This window comes from Zonotrichia albicollis, chromosome 17 (assembly GCF_047830755.1).
Source record: "Zonotrichia albicollis isolate bZonAlb1 chromosome 17, bZonAlb1.hap1, whole genome shotgun sequence".
NCBI lineage: Eukaryota > Metazoa > Chordata > Aves > Passeriformes > Passerellidae > Zonotrichia > Zonotrichia albicollis.
In genome coordinates this window covers 14697571-14713525 of record NC_133835.1, presented here as the reverse complement: position 1 = coordinate 14713525, position 15955 = coordinate 14697571, and the positions used below count along the sequence as shown (strand labels likewise).

Genomic DNA, 15955 nt, shown 5'->3' with positions numbered 1-15955 from the left:
CACAGAGAGGAAAGAAAGAGAGGGAAAGAAAAGATCCCCTGAAGCCAAATAACTTCTGACATGAAAACTTTGGATTTTACTAGCCTCCCCCAGCCTGAGATGTCATAAACCATACAGGTGCAACTATCTCATTACTTGGCATCCATATGAACCTGGTTATGTTCAAGTGAACACAAATTCAACAAATACTTCCAGCTTTACAAGAAACCTTCAGAAAGGCACTGTCCATATTTTCCCCAGATGCAGACCCAGCTGTGCAGAAGCACATCTGCTTGGGGAGCTCAAGTGGACATTTGAATTTATAGTTTTAGATCCTGAAGCTTGATGGCAAATTATGATAAAACTAGCAATATTGGTTCCTGTCCTCAACAGAAAATCTAAATGCCTCTTTGATTGATATTGATTGCAGGAAGGAAACAAATTCTATTTGCCCATGTCACAAAAACTCCTTCACTGCAATAAGGACCCTGTTGATAGGAATACCTGGGGAGGGTAAGTGATACTGCAGTTGCAGCCAAACTGAGAAAGGAGCAAGTGCTGATTGCTATCATTCCTGCTTCTAGGCAGCTTCAAACACGCCACAGGAGGCTGTGAGCTTGTCAGCCCCAAACCAAAAAGCCTGCATTTCTGAGGTATGGCAAATGGGACTGCTGTTTATTATTACCCTGCACCCTTTACTCAAATACCCAGGCCATACATGTAAGTCCAGCTCCATCAAAGCAAACAAATTCATTGATTTAACAATTTATGGCTTGATTTTAAAAGGGGGTGAGCCTGCAGGGGAGTACTGAACATATGCTTGAAGTTAAGCACAAATCAACCCAGTGAAATTAGTGGTATTGATCACATGCTTGAAATTACACATAAATGTTAATGTTTTCCTGGTTCCTGCAAGCCCTGAGTGTGTCAGCAACATCTGTGGGATGCAGCCAACTTTGTTTAGTGAGGGCTGAGGCTGTGGCTGACCTGTTCAGCTTCCACACATCATTCCAGCACTCTCCCAGTGACACAGCACAGCCCCGACCCCAGCCTGGCTTTGGCTTTCCTTCAGGAAACATGGGCTGAAAACAGGGGAAATGAGGGAAATGACTGATGTGCCCCCACTTGGCTACGCTGCAGCTACTCAGCCAGTACTTTACACCACCCTTTGAAAGGTGAAGGAAAAGCTGTTCACACTCCAAACAGAAGAAGGGTTCAGCTCATTCAGCTCTCAGGTCAGCAAGGGGACAACTTCATTCTCTCCACCATGGCAGCCTGAATTTTGCTTCAGCAGTGACTTCCCAGGCACCTCATGACAGTCATGACAGGGGATCACACAAGGTTCATACAGCCCAGAAAAAGCAGCAAATACATTGCCCACATTTCTGAGCTTTCAGAAGCCAATCCAAACCAACTTTCCCGAAATCCTGGACTTCACCACGGCTTAGCTCGCACCCTTTAAGCACATCCCAAGGCTCACAGGGTGAGCTCCTCTTTCAGGGACAGCCCCCAGACAGCATCTCAGAGATAAACTTGCCCCCCTTTTTCCTGCAGGAGACCCCCAGGCCTTACCTGGACCACGGGGTGGCCCCCGGTGGGAGCCTTGACGGCGCCGCGGCTGCCCTCGGTCTCGTAGTGCGCGCGGTGGTGGGGCTTGGGCTGCACCTCGATGCGCAGCTCGTAGGGGCCAGACTGGCTGCACAGGGGCCACTCCAGGGGAGGCAGGGACTGCACGGGCAGGCTGGGACACAGAGAGAGTCACACACCAACAGGGAGACTCCTGAGAACCTCATTTCCCAAAGCCCGGTCTCCCCTTCCTCCCAGCGCCCCACCCGGAACGTTCAGGAGTCTGCTTCCACTCCCATGAGGTTCTGCTGGACTGCTCACACCTGACTGCAAGCTCTGCTGAGAAGACAACTTCTGTGGGCCCATCACCTTGCAGAATAGGGTAAGATATTTCTGTTTCTTAAACAGAAATATCTGTAGCAGTTACATTTTTTCAAAGACCCCTCCCTTTTACCTAGCTCTTCTTTTTTCAAAGATCCCCCTCTTTTACCTAGCATTTGTTTATTCAAAGATCCCCCTCTTTTACCTTGCTTTTATTTATTCAAAGACCTCCCTCTTTTATCTAGCTTTTGTTTATTCAAAGATCCCCCTCTTTTACCTAGCTTTTGCTGTGTGTCTCCAGCTTGGATCACAGCACACGTGTTGTGAAATATTAACTCCATTTGCCACTACCTACCAGTTGTGTAAATTAGCAGTTGTAAGATTTCCATAAATATGAAAATGCACATCAATAAAATGCTAAACATTCTTACCTGGTACTAGTTTTCCTGTTATGAAAATACATAAGGGTTTATGACATGAAATGAATACACTGCAAGGTACAACTAAAGCCTGCACTGGATTTTAAGCCACTCTCACTCTGTGAGCACAGGCTGCTGCCAGGACCGGTCTGACAGGCCAAGGGAGTCACAGCCTGTGCTCTTTCACTCACAGTTTGTGTTCAGCAGGTCAGGAACACCCTGGGCCAACCTCAGAGCCAGCAGGATGGCACTGACAGGGTGCCAGCAGGGACTGGGAGCAGAGTCACACACTTGGCACCCTCGGTCCTGGGCAGATGCCACAGGGCCAGACAATGGAGGGTTGAGATTTGGGCTAAGGGACAGCTGACAAAGTGACAACCAACACAAAGTCACCAGAGTTGACCGAATGCTCAGTCTGACCTGGAGCAGTGTGCTCTGTTTGGAATTAGGCATTACTTCAAGCATTTTAATCCTTGAAGGAAATTGGTAAGTGACTTTACAAATTTTAAGAGCAGCAGGATGGCACCAGAGTGTTCAGCCTTTGTCAAAGGCTGAATCTACAATCTGCTATTTAAACAAATCATTTGGAAATTTAAATTTATAGTGTACTGTGCTATCAATGAACCTCTTTGGTGATGTTTCTTAAAAAACCTGACTTTTTCATCTCAGAATCCTAATGGACCAGGCTCCCATTAACCAGTGCTGTCCCTGAGCACTCAGCTCTGGCCTGCAGCGGGACCTGCCCAAGAAAACCCTCCCTAGGGATCATCAGCCATGACAGAGGACACCAAACCATGAAAAACATGGAAAACGCCCACAGGAAGCATTACATACCTGCAGATTGGTATGGCAGGCACCAGCTGCTTCGTCCAGGATGGAGGAACCAACAGAATGGATTCTGGAGCTGAGTTTCTCCTGTCCTCCTGCTCACAAGGCCCGTGGAAGTCGACAGTCTGAAAGACGTGACACGGAATGCTGTTTTTGTGGGAAGCCATGGGCGAAGGATCGGGGCTGGTTTTCCAGATCTTGGTGGGGACGCCGCAGGAGGGATCCGTGGGAAGGCTGCTCATAGCATCCATGGCAAGGGCAGCGCTGGCCAGCTGCGTGTAAGTGGCTGCAGAGGCGTCCTCTCTCGGGGGCAGGCGAGGAGAGGGCTGTGGAGAGGGGCTGCGGGACTGCCGGGGCGAGGAGCAGGGCAGCTGGGCGCTGTAGAGCCCCGTGCAAGAGAACCTCCGCTTTGCGCCTGGCGACGAGGACCTTGAGTTGGGACAGGGAGATGGTGAGTGGCGTCCCAAGCAGGCTTCCTCCGTGGTGCTTGTTCGTGGTGACATTATTGGAGAGGTTCTAGGAGAATAATGAGTATGGATGTTTTGAAACTGCGGACAAAGGTCATCACTAGGACCATTATTTGGTGAAACACATGGAGACGTGCAAGGAGATACATTTGTCTCTGAAATGAAACTTGCAGAGGAGCCGCTACTAGCTGGGCTCAGACACAGTGGTTCTCTGTAGCCCTCAAAGCCAGGGACAGGCAGGGTAACCCTGGGGCTAGTGGTGGCTGAGTTTGGCTGATGTTCTGCCAACAGAACATCTGTGTCTCTGCTGCGGAAGGGCCCCCCCGAATGGATCAGTTCATGATATGGAGTTATTTCAATCCTAGGGCTCGGAGCAGAGGCCCCTGCAGCGTTGGCAGGGTGAGTAGGTGTTGGCCCTATGCTATCTGGCTGTCCATATCTGCCCATGGGATCTGCAGCAAGGCTAGGAAAAGGCAGGGGGCATGGCTTGAGGCCACAGTCCAAGACATCATGAGCGTATGTAACTCCAGAGGGTGGGCTGTTGCTTTTATGTGGAGTCGGTTCTTCTGGAAAAAGAAGGGTCTCTTTCAGACTGTAAATATTGTTACAGAAGCTGAGCAATCATGGATTAAAAAAATGCATATTTATAAACTGGTTTTGATCTGATATTAGCTTATTATTTAATTCTTTTTCACTGTGAGAAGTACTGGATTAAGAGCCAGGGAAGCTCAAGTGCTCAGGGCAGGCGCAGCATGGACAGAAGCATTGCAAACACCTCCAGCCAGGCTCCTGCTGCCTGAGCCTCACCTGAGGGATCCCTGGGCAGGTGAGCAGCGTGTCAGCCCCTCTGTCCACAGCCTCCTGCCAAGGACACCCGGGTGCTGTGACTTTGGTCGCATTTTGCCAACCAGGAGCTGGACTGAAACCAGCACATCACAAAATCGTTTCCAAACAGGTCTACATAAAACCAAATGTTGAGGAACAGCTTTTGGAGAAGGGAGAAACACCTTCCTTACACAGCCAAACCCAGCCAGGAAAGGCTTCATGAACCCAAGCTGAGCTCAAACTCTTAAACTGAAAAGTCAGTTCTGTGTGATGATTTGTTTGGCTCTGCATCATGACAGCAAGTTTGGTGACAGGATTCATGTGAGTCAGAAAACACATTCACAAATATTTGTTAGAGAAGAGACAGGGAGGAAGAATCCAGCCCTGTGGTTAAGGGCAATCCCATTCCAATTTCAGCCCAGGGAACATTTTCAGACAGGGGTTATAAAATACACAATAACAAGTAAGTGTTCAGTAGAACCCTCTCTCTGCTGGTACCCAAACCCCTCAATTTTCAGAGATTCCCATTTTGCAAACTCTGCCCTGGTTGCAGAGCACAGGGATGCTTCCAGGGAACACAGAATTCCCACCAGCACTGCAGAGCCCAGCTCCAGCCTGGTCCCAGCACCTGAGGATGTGCAATGGCAGTGGCATCCCAGAGAGCAGAGCCATGGCAGGTATTCCCACGTACATCAGCCCCTGGAGCTGAAGAATATTTGTCATGACACAAAAACGTGCAAAACATTACCAGGATTTGTATATGTTTTTAAAGATTTCAGTGTTTCCAGCAGGAAATACCAGAAACAGCTCCACAATTTGGGATTAATTCACCCTATCTGCTCACTCTGGCCACAGATCAGTGCATGTCACAGGCAGAGGGTTTCATTTAAATATTTAAATTACTGCTCCAGCATTTTGTCTAACTCCTACATGACATTAGACAGCAATTCTATTTTCCATGAGAAAATACCACACAGAAAGCCAGGCAAGAGCTGACTGTGCTTTCTGCAAAAGCAGCAGAAGTTCCCAGTGAAACTTCTACATGCAGAGATATTCTGACTTATTTTCAGCAGGCTTCTGTTCATTTTTAGGAACTGCTGAGCCTTTGTGTTCAGTGGGAAACCCCAAGAGCAGAGCAAACAAACCAACACACAGAATGGCTGGGACAGGAGGGGAGCTGCACACGACAGCCCAGCTTGCACATTTCTTAAGGTTCCCTCTGGCTTTTAATCCCAGCACACAGCTGGTTTGGGGATAGGAAAACAGCAACGAGTCACTGAATTGTGAGCCAAACGTATTTTTAGCGCCGTTGATTTCAGAGCTTTGGCACTCAGGAGCAGTGTGTCATCCCCATCATTCAGGTCTGACACATCGAGCCTCGAGATTGCTGCTGAGATTCCCTTTGAACAGAACTCGTCATGTCTGCACGCTGAGCAGAGCAACACACCCCCACAGCCTCAAAGCATGGCTCTGGGGACAACCATGATGCCAGGGGGCAAAACCAGCCCCAGGCAGGGCCAGGCTGGGTGCCAGGCTCCAGGCAGGGTTTGTGCACCAGCAGGAGCAGAAACCTCTCAGGCTGAGCAGCTTCACCTCAAGGAACAGGTGAGCCTGTCAGCTCCCCGTGCAGCACACCCACAGCTAAGGCTGCCCCCCACACCTTACACTGAATTATCTGTGCCAGGTACAACAGGTACAGAACCAAAACTCAACACAGCAGCAAAGCCAGTGGCGGGAGGTTCGTGTTTGGTATGGGAAACGCAAATGTACTTGTATGTGCACGTGTAATTTAAAAGTCTGCTGAACAAAGAACACACCCCTTACTCACAGCGACAGCCCATCAAAACCCGGGCTTCAGACAGCGCACATTTTCCCAGCTTAGCCCTGAAACACCGCGTTTCAGAGAGCGCTTTCAGCCTGGCACTGCCCCACGGTGCAGGTGTGAATAACAACGCTCACACACACACACACACACAGAGCAAGCCCCAGCCTGCAAACACCCCCAGCTCCTGTGCAGCAGCGATGTTTATTTACCCTCCCCGCATGGCAAGCTGTCAGTGCTGCCCGTGGGCACGGCGGGGCACACACCCTGCCCTGCCCGAGCCGTGCCGTGCCGGGAGAGGCCGGGCCTGACTCACGGGCCGGGCTGGGGCTGCGGGAGCTGCACAATGCCGGCACTGTCCCGCTGCTCTGCCCGCGGCTCTGTCCCCACGGCAACGCCGGGGATGCTGCAGCGGCTCTGACCTCAGCGCGCAGGGATGCGGGCACCGCGCTAAACAGCGCCGGCTGCTCCCGCAAATAAACGCCCTTCCATGGAAATCAGCAGGAATGCTGCCTGTTGCTTCAGCAGCAGGGGACCGGCTGCTCCGCTCCGGCCAGCTCGGCTGAAGTCAGGAATCTGCTCGAGGAAAGGGCAGGGCAGAGCCAGCAGCCCCGGGAGAGGAGCATCACCAGCAGCTGCTTCTGTGAGCAGCGTCCAGCCCTGCCTTTGTGAGGGGCACAGGATGCTGGCCAGCAGCTCGGCTGCTTTCTCGCTGCCCTTGCAGCTGCCATGGGGACACAGAGCCCAGGACACAGCAGTGGCTCCAGGCACATGGCCCCAGCACCACTCAAGCTTCTCCCTGAGCTGCCAAGGTGAGCTTGGGTAGGAGCTCAGAGCATCAAACCTCACAGTGCTGGCCCTCTGCCACACTGGGATGGCAGGAACAGCCCTGCCACCCTCCAGCTGGGCTCCCAGGGAGGGAGAGCCCTCACAGAGAACAGGTACAGCATGGATCAGCCCAGCAAAGGTGTTTTCCAAGGAATGAAGCAACTCAGAGGTAAGCTTTGCTCCCAAGGCTGTGCCAGCATCCAGAATTCATCCATTCCTGCATATTGCACCCCAGAACACAGCCTGCAATACTCCAGCAAAGCACTGGCCTCTCCATGCTGTTCTGATGGAGATCTCCCAGGCAGCCCTCAGCACAGGCAGCTCCAGCACTCCCCCCCTCCCTGCACTCAAGCATTTCCCAGCCTGAGGTTTCACTGCTGATTCACCCTCTGATTCAGTACCAAAGGATCCTTCCGCTTTCACAGGGGGGGTTAAAAGAAAGCGAGTCTCACACCCAGGCAGCACTGGCACCTCCTCGTGCTCTCAGTCAGCTCTGCTTCAGCAAACACCTTGTGTCACTCACTCCTCTTCCTAGAGCAGTCTGGCCCAAGCCCTCTGGGATCCCACCCAATCTGCCAGCTCTCACTGCCCCTTTTTCCCACAGATCTTACACCCATGACTGTGTCTCTCACCACAGCAGGGCCCTGGATGCTCCTGTACTGCAAATAACCACCAAGGAGCATCTCTGGCCAGGCCCAGGAAGGGAGCAGACACAGCCCCACCAGCCTTGGGGAAGCCAGGCAGCCTCCGCAGGGGGAGACCCTCAGGAACCCAGGCAGAGCTGAACCACAGGTAAAAGACATCAGGGGATTTCAGTTCCAAAGGACATGACCCTTGATTTACCAAACTCCCTTTCACACATCTCTGAATGGCAGAAAGGAAAAGGAAGAGGCTCCCGAGGCTGCCCAAGGCCAGGGCCACAGCAGGGTGAGCACACATGGCTTGGGGACGGCCACCCTGCGTTGGTCTGAAACAAGGCAGCGCCTTCAAAGCCACCACTCAGCCAAATGTGACAATTAGCATGAAATGAGGGAATAAAGGCCCACCCAGCAGCTGCATTCCATGCTGGGTTTATCCAAACCATGCTCTAGGAAAAGCTAAAGATAGCCCTGTGCAGGCCAGGGGCACGAGTTGGGCTCTGACCTCACATCCGCTGGCTGCAGCTCCCGGGATTGAACTGGAGTCCCTTATTTGCATAAGGAAAAGAGTCCATTTTTCTTTTCTTAATTAACTTGCTTCTTGTCATTTGAATGGCTAGTCCAGAGCTTCTTTGCATTTTTCAAAAGCTGAGCTGTCTGTTATGTACACTAACTGCTTGGAAGCTCCAAGTGAGAGCTGGTTTCCTGAGTGAAATCTGGAATTCTCTGGTAGATGTGCATATTTGTTTCCTTATGGCAGCGCTGAACACTGCCTCCTGTGTTCCTGAGCCAGCCCCAGGACCCAACTGCATGCACTTTCAGTTTTTTTTCTTTTAATAGCTTTGCATCTGGAAGAAGAAAAAAAAGGAACTAGGCAAATTATTCAGGTCTTGACACCTACAAGACGTGGCAATGTCCCTGGGAGCCTGTCTACATAAAAACAAGCATTTGGAGGAATATTAATATTTATGGATGCTCCCTGCTTCCCCTCCCTACACTACACACACACACAGACCTTGTAGATCCATATCACCAGATGCAGACTCAGAGTCTAATGAGCTACAGCAAGGGTCTGAGCCTCCAGAAAATACTCCTTCCCATGTGTATTCTTACCTGCTGTCAGGGCAGGGCTTCATCTGGAATCTTATTTAAACACAGATTTTGGTTGGATTTGCAGGACACCCCTCAGAGCATCAGCTCCCAGAAGGGCTGACCTCAAGCATTAAAAATGAAGTGGCAGCTTTACCTCTCAGCAGATCATCCCACAGCAGACCCGAGGGAGCTGCTGGAGCACAGCACTGTCTGCAGCTCAGCATTTTGTCTCTCAGCAGCCAGCAACAGGTGTGAGGGAAGAGCACACCCAGCAGAACTCACTCCTCTGGGAGCCCTGTTTGCAGGAGCTCATTTGGAAACGCTCATTAACTCACCTGGCATGTTTGAAATGAGCTAAAATTTGGGCTATCACTGATACCACTACCAACACCTGCACAGGAACTCTGCAGGGAACGCATCCCACACTTTTGTGCTCAAAGGACACAGAAAACATCCTCGCTGACCAAATGAAATCACAGCTTCCCCCTGAAAGCAGTGCATGCCTTGCCCACACTCCCAGATCCTGTTCACCTGGACAGGCCCCTGAGTTCAGCAGATGTTTCTTGTTTGCAAATCCTGAGAATATTGCCAATTAAAGTCTGGCAAGTAAAGGTAAAAAGCACTCTCAACTGCACTGCTGCTTTTGGAAATGGCTGGCTTCAAGAGGAACATCTAATATCAACAATATTGATTGCAGGATTTCTGTTGACCCTCTTTTTCCCTGTTGCTTTTATATCAGTCCACGGCACACACAAGCACTACTGAATGCCAGACACTTTCAGGAAGGATATTCTGGCATCCCCATGACAACAAGTTGTGATATAGGTCCTACTTTTAAAACACAACTTTGGATGGACACTGCCAAATTCCAACCTTTCAAAAAATTGTTTATCAGGAATAAACGTTCACCCCAATCCATTCCTAGAGCCACAAATTTACATTTTCCTGCATTTGTTAAATTTCAAAAAATCCCTTTTAGCATGCTTATAGACGTGTTATTTCAGGCCTTGTCATGAGCAGTGGGTGGAGCAGCCCAGGCTGGGAGGCAGGAACCAAATGCAGGAACCAGACTGAAGAGCTGGGACCCACTCCTTTGGTTTTGGTTCCACTTTGAATCCTGCTCTGCACAGGACTGTTTGCCCAAGTGCAGTTCAGATGAGGCCAGGACTGCACATGAACAATGAGCATCAGTTACCAGCAGCATGTGGACAAAGCCCTTGCTCAGAAATGGACCATTTTCTGCTCTCATGTAAACACGCTTTAATCTTTTGTACATTAAAGCTTGCGGATGTATCCTGGATTGCTTACAGACTGGAGCTGCTGCCTTTTCAAAGCCAGGGAGAATGTTCTCCAGATTACAATGCTCATATATATGGTTGGGATCTTTTTTTTTTGTTTTAATGCTAATGATTTCCATCTTTGGAACAAAATTACTACTAATTATGGTTTCCAGTCATTCAAAAGTGAAGAAAGCAGGCTCAAGAAGGAAGTTACTTCTACAACAAGCACACACTGCTCTGCATTTATGTGGTTTGAAGATTAAACTTTCTACCCCCACCTACGTATGATTATATTCTGTAGAACTTCCCACTAAAGGCTTCACAGCAGCACTGTGTACTGTAAAGATGTGAACACACCAGCATCTGAAGCTTTCACTGACATTCAGTGTATTTTCATTAAAACCATTAACCCCTCCCCATCGTAGATTTATTGTAGCTTATTTTGATCTGCGTGAAACCTTGAAAGAAAATTCAGTTTTGTCCACCTGCTGGCATGAACCATCCCCAGTCAGCTTTGATGCTGGTGCAGATCTGTACACTTAAACAAGGACAGAGAGAATAAAACTCAGCAACAACTCTCCATTTCACTGATGACACCTCAACTCAGCCCTCAAAGCTCTCCTCTTTCAGAGGAACACAACATCTCTGAGACACCCTGGGGAAAACCAGCTCTCCACTGAGTAGAATCCAAACTAAAGTATCTTAGAGACAATATCCCAACAAATCATTCCTCTGGGTCCTCTCTTTCGGCTTTGTCTTGTTTACACAAATCTATACTTTATGGGAAGTATCCCTGTTTAGTACCACCAACAGACCGAACTAAAATTTAGAAAGCCAGGGAACACTTGCCGCTGCTCTTTTAAGTATCACAGCATAAGCCTAGAAAAGCAGAACAGCCTGCAAAGCTTTCTCTTTTTTTTCTCGATTTTAACTTAAGCTGGTGCTGTTTGTCCCCAAGCTGGAGCCATGGCTGCGGGCGGGTCGGGCTCAAGGCTGGCAGCGGCTCCGAGGGCGCACAGAGCTGACAGCAGCTCCGAGGGCAGACAGCGGCTCCGAGGGCAGACAGCGGCTCTGAGGGCAGACAGCGGCTCCGAGGGTGCACAGAGCTGACAGCAGCTCCGAGGGCAGACAGCGGCTCCGAGGGCTGCTCGGGGCGGGCAGCGGCTCCGAGGGTGCACAGGGCCGGCAGCGGCTCCGAGGGCTGCACGCCCCAGCGCTCCGGCTGCCCGGGCACGGTGCGGGGACAGAGAGAGACCGGCCGGGCTGTGCCGAGCGCCTCCGCTGCCCTGCCGGCTGCACGGCCCCGGGACAGCGGCGATGTGCCCGGCCGGCCCGACACTGCAGCCCGGCTCACACCGAGCCGCCGGGCTCCATCCCGGCTCACACCGAGCCGCTCGGTGCAGCGGCCCCGGGCAGGCACCTGCCGGCCCAGCAGTCCCCGACGGCCGCGGCCCAGCCCCGCCTGCCGGGCCGGCCCCGAGGAGCTGCCGGGGGCTCCGCCGCGCCCGGGCGGCCCCTCACCAACCTTCGATCGGCTTGTAGTCGTAGTCGTAGTCGAAGAGGATGGAGAAGTCGAGCTCCTCCTGCGGGCTGTCCGGCCGGGCCGGGCCGGGGCCGGGCCCCGGGCCCCCCTCCTGCGGGCCGGGGTCGGGGCCGGGCCCGGGCCCGGGGCCCGCGGCGCTCATGGCGGCCCGGGAGCGGGGCTGCCCCGAGAGCCGCGACCCGGCGGAGCCTCCGGCAGCGAGAGCCGGGCGGTCACAGCGGGGAAACGGAGACAACAACGCGAGGAAACGCCAAGAAATAAATGCCCTGGCTGGGGAGGCTGCGACGGGCGCGCTGCCCCGACGGCGGGTGCGGGCGGCGAGCCCCGGGCGGCACGGCTCAGCTTAGCTCGGCCCGGCACGGCACAGCACAGCACAGCACAGCACGGCACGGCACGGCACGGCACGGGCGGCAGCGGGGCAGCTTCCTGCTCCTCGCAGCCACCTGCGCCGGGGCCGCCCCCGGGGAGGAGCCGGCACCGGCCCGGCGGCACCGCACGGGCCCCGCGCCCGCGGCAGCAGCACCGGGATCACGGGGCTGGCCCGGCTCGGGGACTCCACAAACGGCACCCTTGGCCGAGCATCTCCGCCCTGGTGCCCCTCGTTCGCTGCGACCGGCTGTCTGCCCCAGCCCCGCTCTGGAGGGCTGCAGCATCCCCGCCGCTCCCTGCCTGTGCGGGCTTCGCGCATCCCGCGCCATGTGCTCCCTGTGAGCACAGCACAGCCTCTCCTAGCTGGGGCACCTTTACAGGCACCGACCACCGTGCACAAGGGCTCTGTTCTCCTCCTGCCTCGCTCACAAACAGCGTTTCAGAGGATGGGCGCTCGCCGCCGTCCCTGCTGACCACAGCCGGGTGCTGCCAGCTCCCCCAGGTCCCCAGGCACCTCCACCACATTGCCTGCATTCATCCCGTGTGCCCTGGCCCTGCGCAGGGTGCTGGCCACTGACCGACAGCCTCCTGCCCCTGGGACAGTGCTACAGCAGCAGTGACTTCACTCGTGGGTGACAGGGGACCCTGGTTTGTGTGCTCAGCCAGCTGCGGTTCCCTCACTTACCTGTTTGTGTGCTGCCCTTTATGAGTGTGCAGATGGCTGTCATCAGGTCTGTGAGTTTGAAAAATGCTCCCAGTCTGTAGACAGGGCAGGGAGGCAAAGGCTGAGGGACCAAGATCATTAAAAAGGTATTTTGGTGTTTACTTCAGCTTGTTTTTATTTGCTAAGCCTGTCAGCACAGTGGCATTAACTGCAAGACAAATCTGTAGTTTACATTACTTGTGCAAGGTCACAGAAAGCCTGTTTTAAAGCACACATGAACCAGAATCTCTGCACTCGGGTTTATAACCTACTGCCTCTCTCATTAATGTGTCCAGCCAAGTAATGACAAATCATTCTCATCACACCCTTTTGCTCCATCCTGTGCTCATGCAGAGGACAAGATCTCAGACTTTCCCTGCAGTTTGCAGTCAGGTTCTTCACTGAGTTCTGGAGAAGCCCAGGACTGGCTGGTCCCCCTGCAGCTCCTGGGGCACCTCTGGGTGAGCAGAACCACCACACAGGGCTGGGAGGCTGCACCAGGCCAGGCGGGCAGCACTCACACCACAGTCAGACCTTGTGGCATTAATTTGTTACTGGGAGGTGCCAGGGGACAGGGAAAAGTGCCTGTGAGAAAGGGCAGGTGAGCCCGCAGACAGAATGTTCACTGAGGGATTCACAGACACTGCCAGCCCTTTGGGGAACCTGTGCTGCTCTCTCTGACAGCCTGGCTTGTTCTGAATTGTTTAAACATCTATTAAATTGGATTGTTTGTATCTGTTATCCAGTGATCCTAACCCTTTGCTGAGCACTGACCTTTTATCATTGCCTCTTCTATTTAAAATTCATTAGAAAAACAAAATCTACTTGCTGATCTTGGCTTAGCACTAAAGCGAGCTGTCATCCTCACAGCTGACACCACACGGAGCACGACTGGAGAGCATCAATTGGATTAGCCTCAGAAAGAAATGGCACAAAAACTTTGGGCTTTTCAAGTGAGATACAGGTGATTGGCAGGAGGGCATGGGGAGATGACCCTGACTTCTGCTAAAACTCTATCCCGTCCTTTGCTTCCCATGTGAAGCTTCAAACTTATCCTCAGCTACTCCTGTGATTAGTAATGCCCCACAAATGGAAATTGTACCTTTTGCTTTCCAAGAGCAGCGTGTCACTGCTGACACACAGAATCATCAGCCCTGCCTCTGCCCAGGAGCGAGGGCGACAGGACGGCAGTGAGAAAAGTGCTAGAGAAATGCAGGAATTAGCTCAGCTTATAGGATTCGGGGATTTTTGCCCAGCAGCCAGCCTGACAGATGTCAGGGAGCGAGAGGCACCAGGCTGTAATGCAGAGTGTCCCTGCTGCTCCTCCCTGCAGGGCACTCCAGGACACCATCCATATGGTCACTGCTCAGAGCCTGCAGGAACAGAGTTCCCACATGCTCTGAGAGCACTGAGATGTGGGTTGGAGTGCTCTGTGGGCTGGGTTTGCACCTACCTGTGTGTTATTCCCAGCAGAAATGTTACAAATGCACAAAATGCACATCTGGCCTAAATATTAGAGGGGCTTGAAGCCGTTGGTAGCTGCAGAATCCAGCTCAAGTGACAGCTGCAGTTTTTGGAGCTTTCCAAAACTGAGTGGAGTTTGAGCCCACAGTGAAAATAAAACATTATAAATTAAGTTTTAGCTGTTAATAACTACATAACTGACAAATACTGCCCACAGTCTGTCATTAATAATTAGTGGTGAAGGAAAGGCAGGGGAGCTCCTAGACTTAAATAGAATGTGGGCTCTTCAACCCAGTTTATACACTCAGAAACATCAAAGAAAAAACCCCAACAATGTGACAAATGCTTCCCAAAGCTTGATTTTCACTAGGGCTGGAGTGAAAGGCTGCAGTACAGTGCCCAAAACACAGAAATACTGCTTGGTGTTCCTAAATCTCAATCTTTTTCACATCAGAGCCTTCTTTTCCCCAAGGATCCTCCATGCATTTCTCCTGTGTCCAGGGTCCTGGAGCTCTGCTCAGGCTCTCAGCACCCACCCTGGGATCCAGGAGTCAGCCCTAGCTCTGGGGTTTTTCTATAAAGCTGTTTTCACGAGCCAAAAAGGTGTTTGAAGGACTGAAGCAAAGCCTGTCCTTGGCAGCATTAACAGAAATTGCAGCCACGTATGCTTGCAGCAGGCTGCACACAGAGCGGGGCTGGAAATCACAGTGCTGCCATTTCAGGGAACTGCAGCATGGGAGCAGCCCTTTTCCACATACTTGGATCCGTGCTGCCCCTTGGCAGGGCTGCACTTCAATAAAACTCCTGAAGAATGTGAATCCTGGGCTACCTAGGTGCTGGGGGACGGGGAATCCAAAAACAGAGCTACAGAGAGCACTTCTAGTGTAATACTGACTGAGAGAGTGCTCCACATAATTCTCAGTGTTTAAATGCACTGCCAATGTAACTTCTCATTTACCATTTTCAGTTTCTACTTGTACTGCCCCACTGTGTTCCCTGCACCAATAACTTCACTAATGCAAGTGAGCAGAGGATGCACTGAGGTGAAGAAATTCTGTTTGATCTCAGAAATATCTGTGCTAATTATTATTTGTCCCACATGATACATAATTTACTCTGGACCTCTAATACTGCAATACTGTCACATTAAACTTTTTAAGAGAAAAAGAGGTAGAAAAAGTGGATTAAGAAAGCTGCATGTCTATTTAGCTGCTAAACCCCAAAGAAAATATGAGTCAATGCTGTCTTAAAAATCTAAGTGTTCTAATGGTGTATGTGGCAGGCATTAGAAATTTAACAGGCAACTAAAACTTGCACATGGACTTAATCCAAGCTCTTTAAAATGAGCTCAGCCTGTGAGTGACTGGTTGCTTGGTCTGGAGAGTGGGGAGTGTTATTAGAGAAAAAAAAAAAGGAGGGAGAGAGAAGGGAGAAATATCTGCTGGTTCCTTTGAGAGGCACAGGCACACACGCTACTTTTCAATTTTGGGGTCAGCTTGAGTCAGAGATATTACCCCCCAATTTCAAGCTTAAAGTGGTTTGGCAAGAGAGGACAATGGAAAAATTGCTCATATCTTCATGTTCCCATTAAGTTCTGAAGTCTGCTGGGCAAAACCAAAGGAATGCACATATCATAGTTTTTATAAAAAATAGATTAGACCAGTAGTGGAAAAGAAGTTCTAGGATATTATTATCCTTGGCTATTTTTTAAAAAATGAGTGATGAAATTTCACTTAGAATATCTGCTGGAATATTATAAAAGAGTGCTCCAGTTCTGACAGGGTCCCATCTGTGAATGTGATTCCTGCCCT

At 51.4% G+C, this 15955-nt stretch overlaps 1 protein-coding gene across 2 annotated transcripts in view; it reads right to left on the bottom strand.

Moving 5' to 3' along the window:
- NFATC2 (nuclear factor of activated T cells 2) overlaps positions 1-11956 on the bottom strand; it is a 73586-nt gene extending 61630 nt beyond the window's left edge. For both annotated transcript variants that reach the window (XM_026796445.2, XM_026796446.2), the window contains exons 1-3: positions 11591-11956; positions 3120-4146; positions 1552-1720 (exon numbers count right to left, since the gene is read on the bottom strand). In XM_026796445.2, coding sequence (XP_026652246.2) covers positions 1552-1720; positions 3120-4146; positions 11591-11750 — 1356 coding nt within the window. In that variant the 5' untranslated portion in view covers positions 11751-11956. The remainder of the gene's footprint in view (positions 1-1551; positions 1721-3119; positions 4147-11590) is intronic.
- Between the last annotated feature and the right edge of the window lie 3999 nt (positions 11957-15955).